Source organism: Mauremys reevesii, linkage group 23, assembly GCF_016161935.1.
Source record: "Mauremys reevesii isolate NIE-2019 linkage group 23, ASM1616193v1, whole genome shotgun sequence".
NCBI lineage: Eukaryota > Metazoa > Chordata > Testudines > Geoemydidae > Mauremys > Mauremys reevesii.
The window spans coordinates 15,955,691-15,974,563 of NC_052645.1; the positions used below are offsets into that span (position 1 = coordinate 15,955,691).

The 18,873-nt window shown below is 48.4% G+C and overlaps 2 protein-coding genes and 1 long non-coding RNA gene across 5 annotated transcripts in view; 1 reads left to right on the forward strand and 2 right to left on the reverse strand.

Moving 5' to 3' along the window:
* Positions 1–430: 430 nt before the first annotated feature.
* On the reverse strand, positions 431–9,190 carry PITHD1 (PITH domain containing 1). Its single transcript, XM_039511814.1, has 6 exons — positions 8,885–9,190; positions 5,442–5,488; positions 5,124–5,201; positions 2,755–2,859; positions 1,978–2,086; positions 431–1,362 (listed from the first exon to the last, which is right to left on the reverse strand). Exons 1-6 carry the CDS (start codon positions 9,080–9,082, stop codon positions 1,261–1,263), a joined length of 639 nt encoding a protein of 212 aa, XP_039367748.1. The 5' UTR covers positions 9,083–9,190; the 3' UTR covers positions 431–1,260.
* On the forward strand, positions 9,168–12,848 carry LOC120389312. Its single transcript, XR_005590862.1, has 3 exons — positions 9,168–9,252; positions 10,322–10,490; positions 11,330–12,848. It is a non-coding gene; the product is annotated as an uncharacterized LOC120389312 (long non-coding RNA).
* A 2,124-nt stretch (positions 12,849–14,972) lies between these two features.
* The window catches only part of ELOA (elongin A), a 37,488-nt gene continuing 33,587 nt past the window's right edge, over positions 14,973–18,873 (reverse strand). For 2 of the 3 annotated variants that reach the window (XM_039512008.1, XM_039512009.1), the window contains one exon: positions 14,973–17,991. In XM_039512008.1, the coding sequence (XP_039367942.1) occupies positions 17,930–17,991 (62 nt within the window). In that variant the 3' untranslated portion in view covers positions 14,973–17,929. The remainder of the gene's footprint in view (positions 17,992–18,873) is intronic. The other variant, XM_039512010.1, reaches the window with a different exon arrangement.

The following is an 18,873-nucleotide window of genomic DNA, read 5'->3' on the forward strand; positions in this document are numbered from 1 at the left end:
ACTTTGATTACCCCAGCTGCCAGCCTCATACATATGCCATGAATGGAATGTACAGCTAGATTATCCATCACAGCTCTTATTTCTGCAAACACTGAAATAAACCTGAGGCTGTTGCTCCACTGGTAGCTAATTACTACCACTGCTTTGGACCTATAAGCCTGCACACTTTTTTCCCCCCTCACACCACTTTTGGTTGCAGAAACTTTTTATTAGGGCTTAGCTATAGCCATTAATGGTGAATAAAGGCGTTTGGGGTTCCTAGATTCATAGCTCTTTTGACTGTTAGAGCATGGTTACCGTGGTGTATTTAATTATAGTATTGTTTGGCTGTAAAGCAGTCCACATCTGAGAGGTACACTCAATTGCATTAAACCCTTTCTGCAACTAGACAGGTACACTGCTACACATAAGTCAAGATAGACACAAGAAATGAAACAAATTACATCTGCCATAGATTTATTAGGAAAGATTAGTTACATTCCTTATAAAGTTGTGCCTAAAGGAACTCCTAGGTCTCCAGGTCTGGCTTTTAACATGGAGTGGAGGCTCTATACCTTTAGCAAAAAGCCACAGCTTTAAATGTATACGCAGTGCTTTGAATGCTTTCTGCAAAGCCCCCTCAACCATACAATCCTGTATTTTCACTTTTATATATGTTAAAGATCCAGCATCTCTCCCAGTTTTAGATTTCCCTCAGAATTGAGATTCTGTTCCTCTGAAATGTAAAGATGCAAGTTTCAGTTTACAATTCCTTTCTCCTCAATACAGCAATAACCCTACATCAAGTCACGGTTAGGCTCAAGCTTCACACACCAGCACCAATTGTTCAACACCCAGGAACAACAGAGTAGCAACCAGAGGATGTTTCCCTGCATTGTTTGCCTCCAATAACCAGCATTTCAGACACAATCCAATCTTAAAGCTTGGGGCATACACAGTGAGAGGATATGCTTTTATTTTCAATTGGCAACATAAACAATTAGGCCACTAGGTTGCCACTGTGGAGGAGACAAACTCCACTATGTCAAGGCCTGATTCTTCAGAGTGCTGAAGCACCCAACAGATGATTGCCATTAGCAATCAATTAACTTTATAAAGGGATTTCATGCATTGGCACTCTTCTTCCCAGGGCAAAGACAAGAAGATATAAAAGTTATTTCACCACTCTCTCCAGCGCCCCAAGAATCTGTTCTCTTCAGAGTCAGTCCATTAACTCAGTGTATTGATAATGAAGCCTTTGGGAGCATCCTGGTGCTACTGTTAGGAAATGAAGTGGGTCTCTGGCATGATCTGATCAATTTTATGGTCAGCTGGGTTTGCTGATGCTTCATAGTTGCAGATGGTCACTTCATGTCGATAAGCCTGAATCAAGGCAAACATTTAGTCCCATTAAAGCTCAGTTTACTCCACAAAAAAGGAATCTGACCAGCTCTTCCCATTTCACTTCTGTCCAAAGTAGTCTCTCCCACCCTTCCCAAGATCTGCCTAAACTGAATTTGGTGCCAGCCATTGAGGCCCAGGCACTAAATTCAGCTCAAGGAATGCTTTACATTACAAGTCATGCCTCGATTGATGCCGAACCTATGCTATGTCAATGTTTTAAATCTGTAGTTGCAAGCCTGCAGCTTCTTCTGCGTGTACCTGGTTCTTAACAGAATCATGCCTGTGACAAAAATATATGCTTTAAATAAATCCAACAGCAATGCCAGCACCTCCCACTTCTTAACAGGTAGCTTCCCAGAATCACAGCAGTTCATGTTGGATACAGGGAAGGAAACTAACCAAGCATTATTTGGGTTCTGACTCAGTTCAGCAAATTAACTCAGTTACTGATCAGTAAAAAAAAAGTCTCCATAGCTCTTTCCAAGTTTCTTATAAATAACCACACCTAGACAGACCCAACTATACAAGTTGCAATTCAAGACGACTTCTGCATTTGTGATGTGTTTTGCTCATTTTCTCCCCGCTCTCACTCACCTCTGTCCACTCTCCCCTCAGGCCTATATAAAAGATCTTTGTTGTCTCAGCTCCAAAATTCTTGGAAATGTGGATGGAGAGATGGTAAACATTTGAGAAACGAGCAATTCTGGAAGAAAAAACAAAAGAGACTGAGTTTGGAGTTCAGCACGTAACCAGTCACCCAGGAAATAAATCCTAATTTCTGGAGCAGTTTCTGCACTACAGAGGATGAAGGTGTTACTTGAAAAGGAAAACCTATTGGGGTGTGGAGACTAAGCACTGCCATGTAGGAGACCTGGTGTCTTAGCCATTCACTCCTTGGATCAACAAGAACTGGGAGGGAGGGTGAAGGAAGCACCTGGTGTGTCACATGTGACTCCTCTGGTAGATTGGAGAACAGTAAAAGGAGCCTTCTTCAGTCCTCCTTGGTATAAGAGGTGGAGGAGACAAGGCATTGAGAATTCAGTTTGGGGAGCCTCCAGGATGCAAGACCCCAGATCTTCTCCCCCCAGGGAAAAGGTCTTCAACACCATTTAGGGACAGGTAGAGTTCTCACTCCAACACGAGTGCTGGGAAGAGCCAGAAAAGGCATTTAAAAACCACAATCTATTATTTGATGAGATGTTATGATGTGAGTGAAGGAACTGCTCTCCCCCTCCTAACACTTTCTAACCGTTGAATAGCATACGAGTAGGCTCTGATAAAAGGAACACAAACTCATTGGCTCCAGGAGGAATGAACTCCAGTGCATCCCTAACAGATGCACCACAGAGAAGGGAAGAGCCCGTCTCATACTTTGTGGGATACTCCAGTTCTCCTGTTAGATCTCGATTCAGACTGAACATCTGATCTGGTTCTCTGGCTGTGTCATCAAATGACATGTGAGGAATGTTCTTGAACCTGGGAGTGGAGGAAAAAAAAAACACAACAGTGGTTAAAATTCATCTCAGCTAATTGATTTATCTATCTCCCCTCTCTTCCCACCACTGGGTTATTGTGTCCTGTGGAAGGAAGGAAGGCAGGCAGGCAGGCAGGCAGGCAGGCACACCTGGATCAGCCAAGAAAACAGCACTTGCATCATATCAGGAATTGTCAACACACTACCCATAGTAAACAAGAGCAAGGAACAGAGCTGTAGATTTAAGACATTTAAGACCCACAGCACTTCCAGTACATGTCCTGCTCTACTCAGCACTGATGAGGCCTCAGCTGGAACAGTGTGTGCAATTCTGGGTGTCACACTTTAGAAAAGATGTGGACAATTTGAGAGAATCTAGAGGAGCACAACAAAAATGATAAAAGGTTTAGAAAACCTGACCTATGAGGAAAGGTTAAAAAAACTGGACATGTTTAGTCTTGGGAAAAGAAGACGGACGGTGGAACCTGATAACATATGTGTAGACTGTTAGGGGCTGCTATAAAGAAGACAATTGTTCTCTATGGGTTTAATCTGCAACCAGGGAGATTTAGGTTAGATATTAGGAAAAACTTCCTAACTATAGGGGTAGTCAAGTTCTGGAACAGGTTTCCAAAGAAGACTGTGGAATCCTCATCACTGGAGATTTTTAAGTACAGGTTGGATAAACGTCTGTCAGGGTTGGTCTAGGTCTATTTGGTCCTGCCCCAGCAGCGATGGCTGGGCTTGATGACTTCCCACGGTCCCTTCCAGCCCTACATGGCTATAAATTCTATAGAGAGAGGGGTCAGGATTCCAGTGCATTAGAGACAGAGTAGGAAAAGCTCCCTTAGTGGAAAGCCAAGTGATGATTAGGGCCCTGAATAAGTCACAATTTCACAGAAATTGTAAAATTAGCCCAGTACCATAATCTCAAACATTCCTGCTTCTGCCTCCGAGCTCTTAGAAAAACCACCGTATCGGGCTGCTCCTGAGGCAGTAGGCTGGCAGCAACAATTGCCTGGCCCAGGGCAGGCCCTAGCTCATCCTGAGCTCAGCTCCAGTCCAGACCACTGCTGCTGCTTCCTGTCCTGCCAGCCAGTTGGGAGGCGGTGCAGCACTGACAACCTGTGGCAATTAGGAGCCCTGGCCTACCTCATGGTGGCCCACAGCAGGCCTGCGGGGGACACCATAGCACCAGCTGGCAAAGAGCTGAGACTGGGATCTTCTGTTTGGAGCACAAACAGACCTGTGAGGGGGCTCTGCCCCAGCAGGGGGATAAGCTAGACACCCCGCTACACACACACACCCCCGCTAGTGCTCCAAGTGGTGGATCCTGGTCTCAGCTCCTTGCCAGCTAACACTGCAGTATCTCCCCCGGGGCCTGCCCAACGCCCTGTCAGTGCCACATCACTCCCCCAGCCAGGGCAGGAAGCAGCAGCAGTGGCCCAGGTCTCAGCGGAGCACAGCGTGTTGTACAGAGCCCTGCAAATCTGCAGATATCTGCTTTATAGCCACAGACCATGTTTGTGGATCGGATGCGGATACAAATTTTGTATCCATGCAGGGCTCTAGCGATCTGGGCCCCAATCCCGGACCCAGACCAGGCTAGAACAGAGGGACGGTGCCTAGTGATGAGACATCCCCCTTCCCCCATGTCCCACACCCCTACCTCCTGAAATAGGACCAGCATGCCATTGGAAAAATGGCAGTAGTTTATGGAGGAACTCAGCAGCCATGCACATCCCGTGAAATTCAAACCCCTACCTGAGACGCTGCCATGAATTAACGCCCCCCCCCACACACACAATTTTCACAGGGCCTTAATCATGCTTATCACCAGATAATTACATTAATATTAATCTAGTATAGGAGCTTCTACTCAGCAATATGAAAGGGCAGCCTAGCCTGAAGTCAGGTATTCCTGGTTTCTGCTTTGGACTGACACCAATGCCTGCTCTGGCTTTAGTGTCCTTTTCATCTGTAAAATAGGGATAGGAATACTGATGTCACTGGGCAATGAGAACTTTGCAGTGGGACAGGAAAAGCTGAAGTATTTAATTTTTTTTTTTTTTAAAGCAAGGTAAAAAAATACAATCCCTTAGTATGAGTCACTCATGGGTTCAGTCTCAGACCATCACTGAGGAGATGGCAAAAGCACTGCTTAGAGATTTCAAAACCCTGCTCTAAAACAGCTGTGCAAAGAGATACTCTATACAATATCTGCCCAACATGATCTTTCCTAGTGGCCAGGCCCAGTTCCACTTACAGTCTCATCTCTGATGGGTGTGTATCATCATCCTCTCCCATCACAATTATCCCTTTTAGCTTCACGTTGCCTGTAAACCTGCCATGAAACACAGAATCAGTGACTTCACCTCAACTATCTTCCAGTTAGTCTTGATTAAACATCACACAATTCAGTAAATCTCAGGTCAAGAAGAGCTGCCATCACCCAAACCTGTTTTCTAGTTTATTTCCCAAGAGTACACAAGGAAGACTATTGTGAGCAAAGAACCCAGCCACAAATAAAACTAAGTGAATCAGGTGCTAACAGGGCATGAAATGGTGCCAAGCAGGTACTTACGGGATATTAAACAGAAGTTCTACTTCATCATCATCACTTTCGACAAACTAAAAGATAGAAAAATGGATTAAAAATAATCCTTTAGAAGCAGATAATGAAAATATTCTATAATGCTGCGTATTACACTTCCCATGCACTTCCTTCTGCATCAGTTCATATCTGCATTCCATTGGAAGCTTTGTGCTAATACACTTACTGTGGAACCATGTTAATATGCACTACTTTATTTTGGGAATTATGAATGAACAATAAGAACAATGCATTATCCAATGAACTTTGTTTACATTGAAAATTATAGTTCAGTTGTATTTTATACAGATATCAGAGGAGTAGCCGTGTTAGTCTGGATCTGTAAAAGCAGCAAAGAGTCCTGTGGCACCTTATAGACTAACAGACGTATTGGAGCATGAGCTTTCGTGGGTGAATACCCGCTTCATCGGATGCAAGCATCTGACGAAGTGGGTATTCACCCACGAAAGCTCATGCTCCAATACGTCTGTTAGTCTATAAGGTGCCACAGGACTCTTTTTTGCTTTTATACAGATACTCTGTCTACAAGTAAGTGTTCTAATGTATTCAGTAGAAAGAGATTTAATTCAATAACCCACTGAAGCATCCACTAGAAAGTCTCTGTTGAGGCGTGAGACACAAAGCCTTTTTTTTGTTATGGCTAATGTCATCCTACGCTAGGAGCACTCTGTTGGTATAGGGATGCCAGTCTGCTATACCAGCAAAGTGCTCCTAGTGTGAATTCAACTGTACTAGTAAAGCTGCACTTTGTGCCAGTACAATAAAACCCCTCTACAAGCAAAACAAGCTGTATAGTATAAGCACCCCTTTGCCAGTATAACTGTCTATTTGTACTAAGGGCTTCTGCCAGCACAGCTATATGGGTCAGGGATCACACCTCATCACACTCCTGACTGACAAGCCTGTGCCAACAGAAGTCTATAGCACAGACATGACCTTAGGCCATGTCTACACTAGGCACACATGGACAGTATTGCCGTACCTCTATAGCCAAGTGCTCTTGGTGTGGATGCATCTTATAAAGGCAGAACTGCCCTTTTACTGGTATACCTTATTCCGGCCTTCCCAAGTGCAATACACGATACCAGTTAAAAAAAAATCATCAGCAGCATCACACTTTCATATCCACAGTGGGGTTGTGCAAGCATAATTATTTTGGTAAAGTCATCCCCCCGCCCAACAAATACAGTTATGCTGGTATACAAATAGAATGAATGACATCAGGTCAAACAGATCTCCACACCAAACTACAGGTCAGACTGTACTGAACATGGTGCTGTACAGAGCAGAGACAGGCCCTTGGCTGTGGCTAACAAAGACAGATTGGAGGCTGCCCGCCACAGATGGTGGTGGAAGACATTACACATCACAGAGTGTGAAAATCACAAATGCGAAAGGAAGGGAGCTGACAGAGCAGGGCATGTTAGAAATCACCAAGAAAGAAGGCTCAGAGGGTTGGGACTGGAACAGTCAATGCCAAACAAGCATTGAATCAGGTACCCAAGGGAGGAAAGAGAAAGCAAAGAAAACCAAGGAAGAACTGGTATGGTGAATGCACTGGCATCATCTGGGAAGCAGCAACCAGATTCAATAGAGGAACCGAACTCCTGAAGGGTCAGTGTCCCAGGTGGAACTAAGCTCTCGGGGAGGTCCACAAACCCAGAGCATGGCCCTTCATTGCTGATGCTTCGGGGCCAGGACACTGGAGACAGCCTGGAATCTCTCAGCCCGCCCTGCCCACTTTCCCCCATGGTGTAACCCACACTGCCGGCTGAGCCCTAGGTGCCCAGATCCCCACCAGAGAGAGCAACAGGAGCAGCCACAGAGCCCAACCAGCACAAGGGCTGGAGGCAGGCAGGGATCGCATGGAGGGTGGCTGTGACAAGGGGTGGGGGGGTGATCGCTAAACTCCCCCACAGCCCAGGGGATTCTCTCCCAGACCTGTGTTCTTAGGACTGGGTGGCAGGGGCCCAGAGCTGGGCTCCCCCGCAAGCAGCCACACCCGTTGCCATCCAGGACATGGGGGACCTTAGGGACTCCCTAGACTAAAGTGACATCCAGCTGCACTGGTACTGCTGGTACCTGTTGTCTCCCCCGCAGCCCATACCTGGAGCCACAGCCCCCACCCTTCCTAGGGGAGCCAGGTGTCTGTTTTTAGGGATCCTGGTGGATCCTGGTCAGCCTGGTCAACAGCACCCCGCCATTAGACAGTCAGTCCAGCTGGTGGGGAGGCAGGGCAGGCTCCAGCAGCATGGTCATGTCCCTGCAGCCCCTAGGTGTGCAGGGGTGGCCACAGGGGCTCCACATGCTGCCCCCGCCCTGAGTGCCGGCTCCGCAGCTTCCATTGGCTGGAAACCACAGCTAATGGGAGCTGCGGGGGCAGCACAGTAGGAGCCAGAGGACTATGTCAGCAGCGTCCCAGGAGCCACCTGAGGTAAGCACTGCCTGGAACCTACACCCCTCACCCCAACCCCCTACCTCAGTCCTGAGCCCCTTCCTGCACCCAAACTCCCTCCCAGAGCCCACACCCCTCAGACCAGAGCCTCTCCTACACCCCAACCCCCTACCTCAGTCCTGAGCCCCTTCCTGCACCCAAACTCCCTCCCAGAGCCCACACCCCTCAGACCAGGGCCCCTCCTACACCCCAACCCCCTACCTCAGTCCTGAGCCCCCTCCTGCACCCAAACTCCCTCCCAGGCCCACACCCCTCAGCCCAGAGCCCCTCCTACACCCCAACCCCCTACCTCAGTCCTGAGCCCCCTCCCACACCCAAACTCCCTCCCAGAGCCCGCACCCCGCAGCCCAGGGCCCTCCTACACCCCAACCCCTACCTCAGTCCTGAGCCCCTCCCACACCCAAACTCCCTCCCAGAGCCCACACCCCTCAGACCAGAGCCCTCCTACCCCCCAACCCCCTACCTCAGTCCTGAGCCCCCTCCTGCACCCAACTCCCTCCCAGAGCCCACACCCCTCAGCCCAGGGCCCCACCGACACCCCAACCCCCTACCTCAGTCCTGAGCCCCCTCCCACACCCAACCTCGCTCCCAGAGCCCACACCCCTCAGACCAGAGCCCCTCCTACACCCCAACCCCCTACCTCAGTCCTGAGCCCCCTCCCACACCCAAACTCCCTCCCAGAGCCCACACCCCTCAGCCCAGGGCCCCTCCTACACCCCAACCCCCTACCTCAGTCCTGAGCCCCTTCCTGCACCCAACTCCCTCCCAGAGCCCACACCCCTCAGCCCCGGCCCCACACCACAGCCCGCCCCCCCAGCCGGAGCCCTGACACCCACCCCCGCCCTGTGCAAATGAGCTAGTGAGCGATGGTGGGGGAGTGGGCGGGGCCTCGGAGAAGGGGCGGGGCAAGGGTGTTCGGGCTCCGCTATGAGAAAAGCGGGGACCCCCCGGCCGGTACCTGGCTGCGGTCCCCCCGCTCCTCCCAGGCGCGGAACACGCGCGCCCCGCTGCCCTCCCGCCGCTCGTTGAGGCACTGGAGCCGCTCGCGGTCGATGCGCAGGTAGAGGCCCCAGGCCAGGCCGCGGCGCTCGGGGGGCTCCTCGCGCTCGGCCCCGCAGCAGCAGCCGCCCGCGCCGTGCCCGTGTCCGTGCGCCATGGCCCAGCTGCTGGCGCGCGGGTGGAGGAAACACGCGCAGCGGCGCGTGCGACGTAATGGGGGCGCCGCCTCCTCACGTGACGGGGAGGGAGGCTCAGCCTCGGCTGCTCCTCCGTCACGTGATGCGCCGTGGGTGAGCCCCGCCGCCGTTGGTCCAGCCATGTCACGTGGTATGGGGACGGGCTAGTGCCAAGGGTCCGCGGGTGGGGGGCGCCGCTAGGGTGACCAGATGTCCCGATTTGGGGCTTTTTCTTATATAGGCTCCTGTCCCCCCACCCCCGTCCCGATTTTTCACACTTGCCGTCACCCTAGGGGCAGCAGGGGGCAGCGGGGCGGGGAGCTGGGTGGGGGGCAGCATGGGTCTGGGGTCTGCGGGGCGGGGAGCTGGTTGGGGCAGCAGGGGTCAGCGGGGCGGGAGCTGGGTGGGGCAGCAGGGGTCAGGGGTCAGCGGGGCAGGGAGCTGGGTGGGGGGCAGCAAGTACTCGGGCGGGGGGTGAAGGGCAGCAGGTGCTATGGGGTCAGTGGGGAGGAAAGTGGGGGGCAGCAGGGGGCAGCGGGGAGGAGAGCTGGGTGCGGGGCAGCGGGGGCAGCAGGTGCTCAGGGGTCAGCGGGGCGGGGTTGAAGGGCAGCAGGTGCTATGGGGTCAGCGGGGTGGGGTTGAAGGGCAGCAGGTGCTATGGGGTCAGTGGGGAGGGGCGCAGGGGGCAGCAGGGAGGGGAGCTGGGTGGGGGGGCAGCGGGTAGTGGGGGAGATAGCAGGTGCTCGGGTCAGCGGGGAGGCGAGCTGGGTGCGGGGCAGCAGGGGGCAGCAGTTGCTCAGGGGTCAGCGGGGCGGGGTGGTGAAGGGCAGCAGGTGCTATGGGGTCAGTGGGGAGGGAAGCGGGGGGAGCTGGGTGGGAGGGCAGCAGGTAGTGGGGGAGGTAGCAGGTGCTCAGGGGTTGGACTCAGCAGACAGGAGGGTAGTAGCTGCCCATAAGTCAGGGGGGTGCGGGAGGGGACAGCAAATGCCCAGGGGTCAGCGGGAAGGGGGCAGGGGCAGGCAGGTACTAAAAGTTCAGCAAAGGGGCAAGGGCAAGAAGGTGGCTTTCTGCAGTGGGGTGGGAGGGACAGGTAAGCGCCAGGTACTCTCAGCGTTTAAACCCTGATACAGGTGTATCCCATGCACTGTTACTGCAGCTATTCATGTTGTCATGGGGCCTGCACTTTACTGCTCTTACTAAGCTCTTTCCGTCCCTGCTAGACGGTGGCAGTGAGTTCTTCAGCACGTGGGGAAGGAACTGAATTGGTGACAGGAATGAGAGCGGCCTTCTTCCTATTTTCTACTGGCTCAGATTCCGTGGCTGTAAACTGAGGCTAACAGCATTTCTGTCAGGCTAGATCAGTTACGGGACTAATAACCATCCCCACAGGTACAAGCTCCCTCTCTGAGAAGCTTAATTCAGTAGTTAGTAGAGGCTGGCCTGGGAGATGCTGTACAGAGTGGTGCTCTGGTTGCTTTAGCTCGGAATAGCAAAACACTCCTGTAGGTTTAAAGACAGACAGATTAGCTGTGTAACCTGTAACATTTACAGTTACACTTGCTAGGGGAAGCAGTAAAGAATCCTGTGGCACCTTATAGATTAACAGAAGTTTTGCAGCATGAGCTTTCGTGGGTGAATACCCACTTCTTCGGATGCAAGCTCATGCTGCAAAACTTCTGTTAGTCTATAAGGTGCCACAGGATTCTTTACTGCTTCTACAGAACCAGACTAACACGGCTACCCCTCTGATACTTGCTAGGGGAAGAGGAAAAGGGTTACTGCTCCAGCTACTACAGCTGATACCCTGCTCAGGGGCTAAGGGCAAAACGTAGTTTTCTGTACAATTTTGCAACTAGGCTAATGGATCCGATTCTGCACCCAAGTAATACATTAGCAACTCCACTGGGTTAGAAACAACCAGGGGCAGAAGCCAGCTCACTATGGAGGTTCACATGTTCTGTAGTTACCAACTTAGGCAGGAATCCAGACGGGATAACGGATGAGCCTGTTGTTAGTCTGTTAAGTGGCAATTTCTGACGTTGCCAGCTTAGCAAACCGATTTCTAATGTTGCAAACCGAACTCCATAGGTTTTAAATGGCAGAGTGAAACACTAGCTGGAACTGTTGTTCGGTAGGACAGCAGTGCTGCTTCTTGCCAATTGATTCCTAGTCACCATTGACAGGGACAGCTTTTTAATCAATTTTTTATTTTGTTCGATTGGCTTCAGAACCTTTTTGTGCCGCTCGGAGAGCATGCTCCATCTGGGAGAACAGTGATTGCGTCACACCTTTGTTCCCAGCTCTGGCTGCACTTTAAGCATCACTGATACTGACAGGAACGTGCAGCGCTCTGGAAATGGTGGTTTCGTCCACTGGTTGCTGCAAAGCAAGAAGAGGAATCGCATGCAGGGGACTAAATTGGTCCCTGGTGGAAATACGTACTTCAATAGCATTACATTAAAGAGGGATTTGGCCCAAGTTATCCAGACCAGAGCCGTAAACTGTTGGATTTTTAAAGGGACACACTTGAGACCACTGCCCCAACTCAAACTAACTTCTTTCCCAAGTGGAAAATATTGGGTAAGCCTGGAATGTGATTTGAGAAGGGAATGAGAACACAGGCCAATTCCTGCTGACAGTTACACCTGTGTAGCCTTATTGACTTCAGGGAGAACAGATTTTTGCACAAGAATAGATTTGGGTCCTTTCTGCTTTTTCACATCTGGTATAAGCAGAATCTCATTCACTTTCCTCCCCTAAACTCTGAGCACTTTAAGGACAAAAATAAGCAAGGTCTGCTTGATTTACACATACGGGAAGCTCTCCTTTCATTCTACACCAGCCTTAAACAAACACCAGACCCGCTGTAACAAGGGTGTCACTACAGCAGCCTTGGTTGGACTGTTCTTTTGAAAGATCCTTAATGGTTCTTTTAAGCTGCTGATTTTCAGTGAAGTCTTTTTGTTCAGGGGGGCAGAGAACACAACAGGGAATAGCTCTGTTCTGTCAACTAGTCATTCAAAAGCTGAAAGGCTTTAGCTTAAGTTTGTTTAATGTTTGTACAGGGATTTTGAAGAGCTAACATAGCACAGATGTGCTAAATATTATGACTGGGCAACCATCTAAAGATTTGTGTCACTTCTAGCGGTTACTTTTTTCTTACAGAAAGCATAAAACAAACAAATGCAAACTGTAGGGGGCTGGTGCACACAGAACTCATGCTTAAAAAAAACCGTCATGTCAGAGCTGCTGATCACACGTTCTAGAATAGATAATACTTAGTCCTGCCATAAGTGCAGGGGACCGGACTAGATGACCTCTCGAGGTCCCTTCCAGTCATGTGATTCTATTCCATGATTCTAATTGTGGAAGAGCTTGGTGACAGAATGGCCTGATGTGGTGAATCACGGAGATTAACTACACAAACTGGGTATCAGCCCACAAATAATATTTGGGTTCAATATGAAAACAGTAATACATTCTCCTCAGCCAGTGCAACGCTGGGAGGCAGCTTTCAGAGCAAGACAGCCTCAAATACAACGCCACCCAATGTAATTTCCCCACTCCTACTTCCTCTACTTCAGTGGATTTTACACCTGAGTGGTTTTCTTTTACATAATAAAAGCTGGCTGCCTCCCAGACTGCAGTCAGAGTGAGATGCGCTGTGTGGTGTAGAGGCCATAGCTTGGGGAAAACACCGGCAGGGCTTGGCTTTGCACTGGGCCAGGGGAGAGCTGAGGATAGAAGCACAAGAGGTGAGCAGGATGGGGAATGCTGCAGTGTTCATCCTCATACAGACGGGCACTCCACTGCCTCGGAGGCCTAAGAGAAGGACAGCGTAGCATCCCTCGTGCTATTCAGAAGTATCTGAAGAATTGAGTGTTGTGAGAGTAGAATAAACTTGTTAATTTTACATAAATATGTATGTAGCTAAATGTGTGATGACTTCATAATTTTGTTTGCAATATGTAATTCGTATTTAGGCCCCTCATCACCTTAATCTGACCCTGTGCATACCCCTAGGAGTCCGTGCAGCCCTGGTTGAGAACCACTGAACTAGATATCAGCCACTTTCAGCTACAAAGACATTCAGCTACTTCATATATTCAGTGCCCTCCACCCCGGCTTTAAAGAGAAACTGCAGTACTTTGGTATATTAGGTTGTTCAATCTGTAACAGCCCTACAGAATGGTTACTGTGAACTGCAGCATCAAGGTCTGTGACAGATGTAACAATATCCTGGATAAATCTTATTGAATCAAATTTAATATATTTTGGGTCCATTGTATAAGAAATGCATTTGTTTGTGTGATTATCATTGTACCTAACTTCTTTAGGAGAAAGAGGAATATGAATGTAAGTCCTCTGGTTATCAGAGGTTTGAAGCTTTGCCCTGGGGAGGGAATCCATTGTCTGGCTGATTACCCACCCACCCAGTCTCTTCAAAGGTTCACACTGGGTTCTCTGAGACCAGCAGACAAAGGATTTTGGGATAAATAACCTGAGTTTAAAGCCAGATCTAGACTAAAAAGCTAGATTGACCCAGCTACACTGCTCAGGGGTATGAAAAACCCACACCCCTGCTCACTGTATAGACAACACAAGGTTGGTGGAAGAATTAATCCATCTCCCCAAGAGGTGCAGCTGCCACCTCTTGGGGAGATGGATTAATTACAGTGACAAGAGACTCCCTCCCATCACTGTAGTGGCTATGCTGAGGCGCTACTGTGGTTTGTGTGGTTTTAGCTTGAAGTGTAGACAAGTACTCGGGGCCTTCTTTCCAATCCAGCAAAGGGACAGGGTCCCTGGAAGGCCCCTATTCTGATGGAAGGACGTTTGCCTACTGAAGCCCCATAAAATTGGTTTCCCCTTCTGAACAATGCATATGGTGAGCTTAAAATTGCAGGAAATCTCATGTGGGGGTTTGGAGGACTGCTGCAGCCAGAGCCCATGTTGGAATTGTGTGTGTGTGGGGGGGGGAATCTCTTGTACACTAATTAGCATGTGTGTAGGTTCTTTTATTGGTTTTAATGTTTTCTCTGTAGTGCTTTTACCTTAATAAAACAGGCTTGCTTAGCAAGAGCTGTGTGGTAACATAACCAGGGCAATTACCCTGTGTACTGGTCTCTGAGGAGAGGAGTGAAGCAGGCTGCTTTAGGCAGACTATTTTTTGCTGGGCATAACACTAAAGGCAAGGAACTGTTCAGCCTGGACATACCCCGAGCAGAAAGGAGAGAGACAGATCCCCATCCAAGAGAGGCAATGGCTAGGGAGCCTGCAGTGGGTGCCCCTTGCTGGACCACTGAAGGGAAATAGATGCTGTTGTCCTGAACTGTGACCATGCCCAGCCCTGCAAACCCTACTCAGCTGCTCACTCCCTCAGAAATAGTCATGTAACTAATAGGTTGCAGGAGCAGGCCCTCCCAAGGGGGAGTCCGTTTCTTTTCTTAGCAGCCCCAGGCAGACTCATGGTTCTGTCCCTTCCTCTCTTACCAGCCATTCCCACGTACACCTGGAGAGGCCATTTTCTTATATTGCTTTAAAAGGTGTTTTTTAATATCAATTTATGATCGTTGGTTCAGGCTGTGGCAGATAAAGAGGAAAGGATCTGAAAATGTGACAACCACTTAGATTCTGTTGCAAGCCTAGGATTTCACACTTATTTGCCAAAGCTTTTCAGTTTCCATCCATGTATCTTATAACCTCTAGAGAAGGGACTTTTGAGAATGAAAAGTAAACAGGAAATAGGGCTGTCAGATTAAAAAGCAAACTTCAGCTCATCAGCAATACCAAACAATCATACTTTCTAATTTGTTATTTCATTATGTTCAGTTATCACCCAGAGCCAGAAAGGAATAGACAGACACTGTCCAGTGTTTTGGCTTTTATTGAGACATGATTTTCTTCTTTTCATATAACTTATCTAATTAAAATATTAATCTCCGTAGTTACCACAAAAAAGTAACATAGAAAATTGTATATACACAGTTGGGGATCAAAGTACAAATGCAAATCAGCATAACTCTCCCTCCTGCCCACGTCACTCATCCCACCCAGCCAAAGCACTCAAGGGAGGTGGGGGGGGAGGTGGAGAAAGGAGGTGTTGGGTCCTGGATGGTTTCTTTGCACACAGTATAGCACAGAAAATTGCACAAGTTTAACATGTTGAATGTTGGAAGAGACTGGAAACTGAGAAACCAATTTTATTCTACAGTTGGCTTAGTTCGTGTCTCACTAAAATAATTCCTCCCCCTCAGTAAAAAGCATTCCAGTTCTTTCAGCCTGGGAGATTTAGTGTCTGACTGAAAAAAAGAAAGAGAACCTTGCAGGGGCGAGATGAGTGTTGGTCTCATGTGAAGAAGGATCTGTTCCTCATTGAGAAAGTGGATTGAAATATTATGGGATTAGAGGCAACAATATTTGTATTGTATCTTTCCCCACAAATCCACCAAACTAGGCTAAAATACTGACAGGTGGCAGGGTCTGCAAAGAGAGAACTGGTTTGAATGGGATGATATACCCACTGCACAGCTAAAAGTAGTACCCACAGTCCAGACATGAATATCTAACTGTAATAATGCTAGGTAGCAATTTAATGGTGCCCGAGAGAATTCTCAGATTTACCCAAGGTTCTTTAAACGTGGCTCCACCGTGGCCCAGACACAGACGAGTCTTCCCTTTTCCCCACACCCCAAGTAAAAAACAGAAATAAATGGTAGCACAACAGTTGGCAGAAGATTATATATTGTTACCTAATTAAAAATACAGCAAATTAAATACAGCAAAATGCAAGAGGAAAAAGGCATTATTTTACAGCACAATACACACTGAAATGCTGCACAGTAACAAGATTAAAGCGTCTGGGACTTTAACAAATTTACGGCACACGAGATTCTGAGAAAACTCTTCCAAGATCTTCAAAATTAAAAACTGGGGCTTCCATGATGTTCAAATGCCTAAATAGACAACCCAAAGCATAAAGGGTTTCCCCCACCCCCGCCCCCAAGTCCTCTGTGGTATACACTTCACAGCAAAGTTCCCTCAGGCCAGCATACACAGCCAAGTCCACTTGTCCAGGGTTTTCCAGTCAAGAAAAGATGGTAATGCTGTTGAGCAGCTACCACCAAGAGCAGCAACCGGCCCTGCCTCCTTTCCTACAAGGAGAGCAGAATGTCCTCCAGAGTCAGAGACAGCAGTTGCATTTAGGAGCACTTCAAATGGGTCTTAGATCTGGACAGTTTCCATGTCCAGATCCAGTTACAGAGCCCATCAGTTAGGCTTGATCCATCAACAGCAGGACAGGTTCCCTCAGAGCACTACCAGCTCTAACCCAGTCCAACCTCTGCCAGCAGTGCTCCAGGTAAACTTGCTTTCACATCTGTTGAGAGAGATTCAGTGCTTGTGCTGAACTGGCGGCCATAAGGATTTTATAACCTACAGTGACTTCCTAGTAGTGTCACTCACTTGAAACTGTGCCAGAAGCAGCTGCAGCCATAGTGAAATTCTGCTCATTTAACTGAAATCACAGTCCCAGCATCATTACCCATGACCACCTTCATGATGGAATTTTGCTCCAAAGTCCCCTAGTTACTTTTCAACCAATCTCAACAGAGGCTGCTCACTCAAAAGGTAAAACCTCACCCCCTCCCTTCCACAGCTGGGATTTTCCCCTCAGACATCGGCTGCAATCACCATGGGTTCTGAATTTGTACTGTAGAGTTTGCACCAACATAAGACATGATTCACTTTCCCCATGAAGTGGTTTTACTTTAAAAAAAAATAAAATAAAACACACTGAAGCTTTTGCTTTTTCCAGCAGTAATTTACAGGGGAAAAGGCAGGATTTAAGTGCCAGCTTTTAGACTCAGAAAATCCTTTCCAATGCTGTGTGATGCTTGGGAAACTAGATAAAGCTGCTTCCTTCTGCTAAAAGAAAGAAAACCAATTCCTTCATTGGTTTCGTTAAAATTGTTTTGGCTTCCAGAGTCCGAGACCAATCTAAAACCCAAAAGAGCGATTAAAATTTCAATTTCGGCACAGTGATATTTCTCCCAAAGAATTCTTGTGTCGTTCCAATAAGCTGAAGAAGAAGAAGAGAACAACAGTGGGAGAAGGGACCTCAGCAGTTCTCAGAATTCCCACACAACAGTTTTAAGCATCTGTACAAGGAGATCAGAGAGGCTGAGAGCTGAGATTCATGAACGTACACGACTGGAGAGTGATGTCTCAGACCCGACCCAGCCCGTTGAAGGACTGGTGAGCAGACTGGCCTCCAGCATTACCTGTCCCATATGTCCCCGATAGGAGCTGACATGTTGTGGGCGTGAAATCAAGGAAGAGGCTCCCATTGTAACGGCATCCACATGGAGGGAAGTGGCTCCAACTCAAATCATCGGGAAAGAGGCAGGTCCTTCTACCAGGAGTGGGGTGGGGCTGGGCAGGTGACAAACAATATCGGGGGGAAATATTAAATTAAAACCATTTTGTAAATTTACTAAGAGGTTAAATAGCAACGTCAGTCTCTGGACCTTCCCTTCTCAGCAGATACCAAGACTTCACATTTTCTAAAGGTTTTATAATTCTGAACATGGTGTTTTTGATAGAAATTGGAGGCAAGGCAGGGAAGGTAGAGAAAGGGACCGGAGGGTTGGCTTGAAAAATACTGTGCTGTCATCCTTGTACAGGTTTTTTAAGCCTCTCACAGCTGCTGCAGCCTCCGTGGAGCATGTTGAGGAAAGGACTCGGAGCTCCTTGGGTGCCTTCCTTCCCCTCCACCTTCAATGCCGCTCCCCCACAAGAGAGGAATTCCCATCTCTCTCCCGGGCAGCTTATCTTCGAGAGAACCTGTTTTTGAATGCTTTGATAGTCTTTGCCATCATGGGTGCAATTTCTGAAACAAAGGGAAAAAAACGAACTAAAAGTAGTGGTACAAAGAATCAGAAGAACGCAGAACTGGTTACCTAGTTGCATCTCTCAAGATCCCACTGAAATCCAAGTACACCTCTATCCTGATATAACGTGACCCGATATAACACGAATTCAGATACAACACAGTAAAGCAGCGCTCCGGGGGGGCGGGGCTGCGCGCGCCGGCGGATCAAAGCAAGTTCAATATAATGCGGTTTCACCTATAACGCGGTAAGATTTTTTGGCTCCCGAGGACAGTGTTATATTGGGGTAGAGGTGTAGCACAACCCAACGTTGTCTCAGCCAATAGAATTGGAAGCTACATGGAGAAGCCCTATTGGGATCTTCTATTTCAGCCCCAGGCCAGTAAAGAATTGTTCCCTACAATACATTCTCCAGTGCTTTATCCAGTCTAGTTTTACATGATTCAAGTTAAGAGTCCTGCAAATCTGTGGACATCCATTTTATATCCACGGACCATGTTTGAAGATCAGATGCGGATACAAATTTTGTATCTGTGCAGGGCTCTAATTCAAGCAATTCTAATTTTCACTGCCTCCTGGGCAGCTATGCCACGATCTGAGCATCACTGGGAAAAGCAAGGCCCCAACGTGGTGGAAAAGGGATTGAACTAACTAGGAGCCATATAGTCCAAGGTTCACCCATGCTCCCCGTACTAACTGCGCAATATCAGCATCTTTTAGTGCTGCCTTTAAAAGAAAGGCTGGCCAGCATGCCAGAGGAGTTTGAAGAAGAGCTTTACATTTTTGGAAGCATTCAAATCATGTGCCACCCTCAGAATTTTCCAAAGAGCAGCAGACTTGTTAGCTCTGACTGACCAAGAACCTCAGCTGGTCAACTAGGT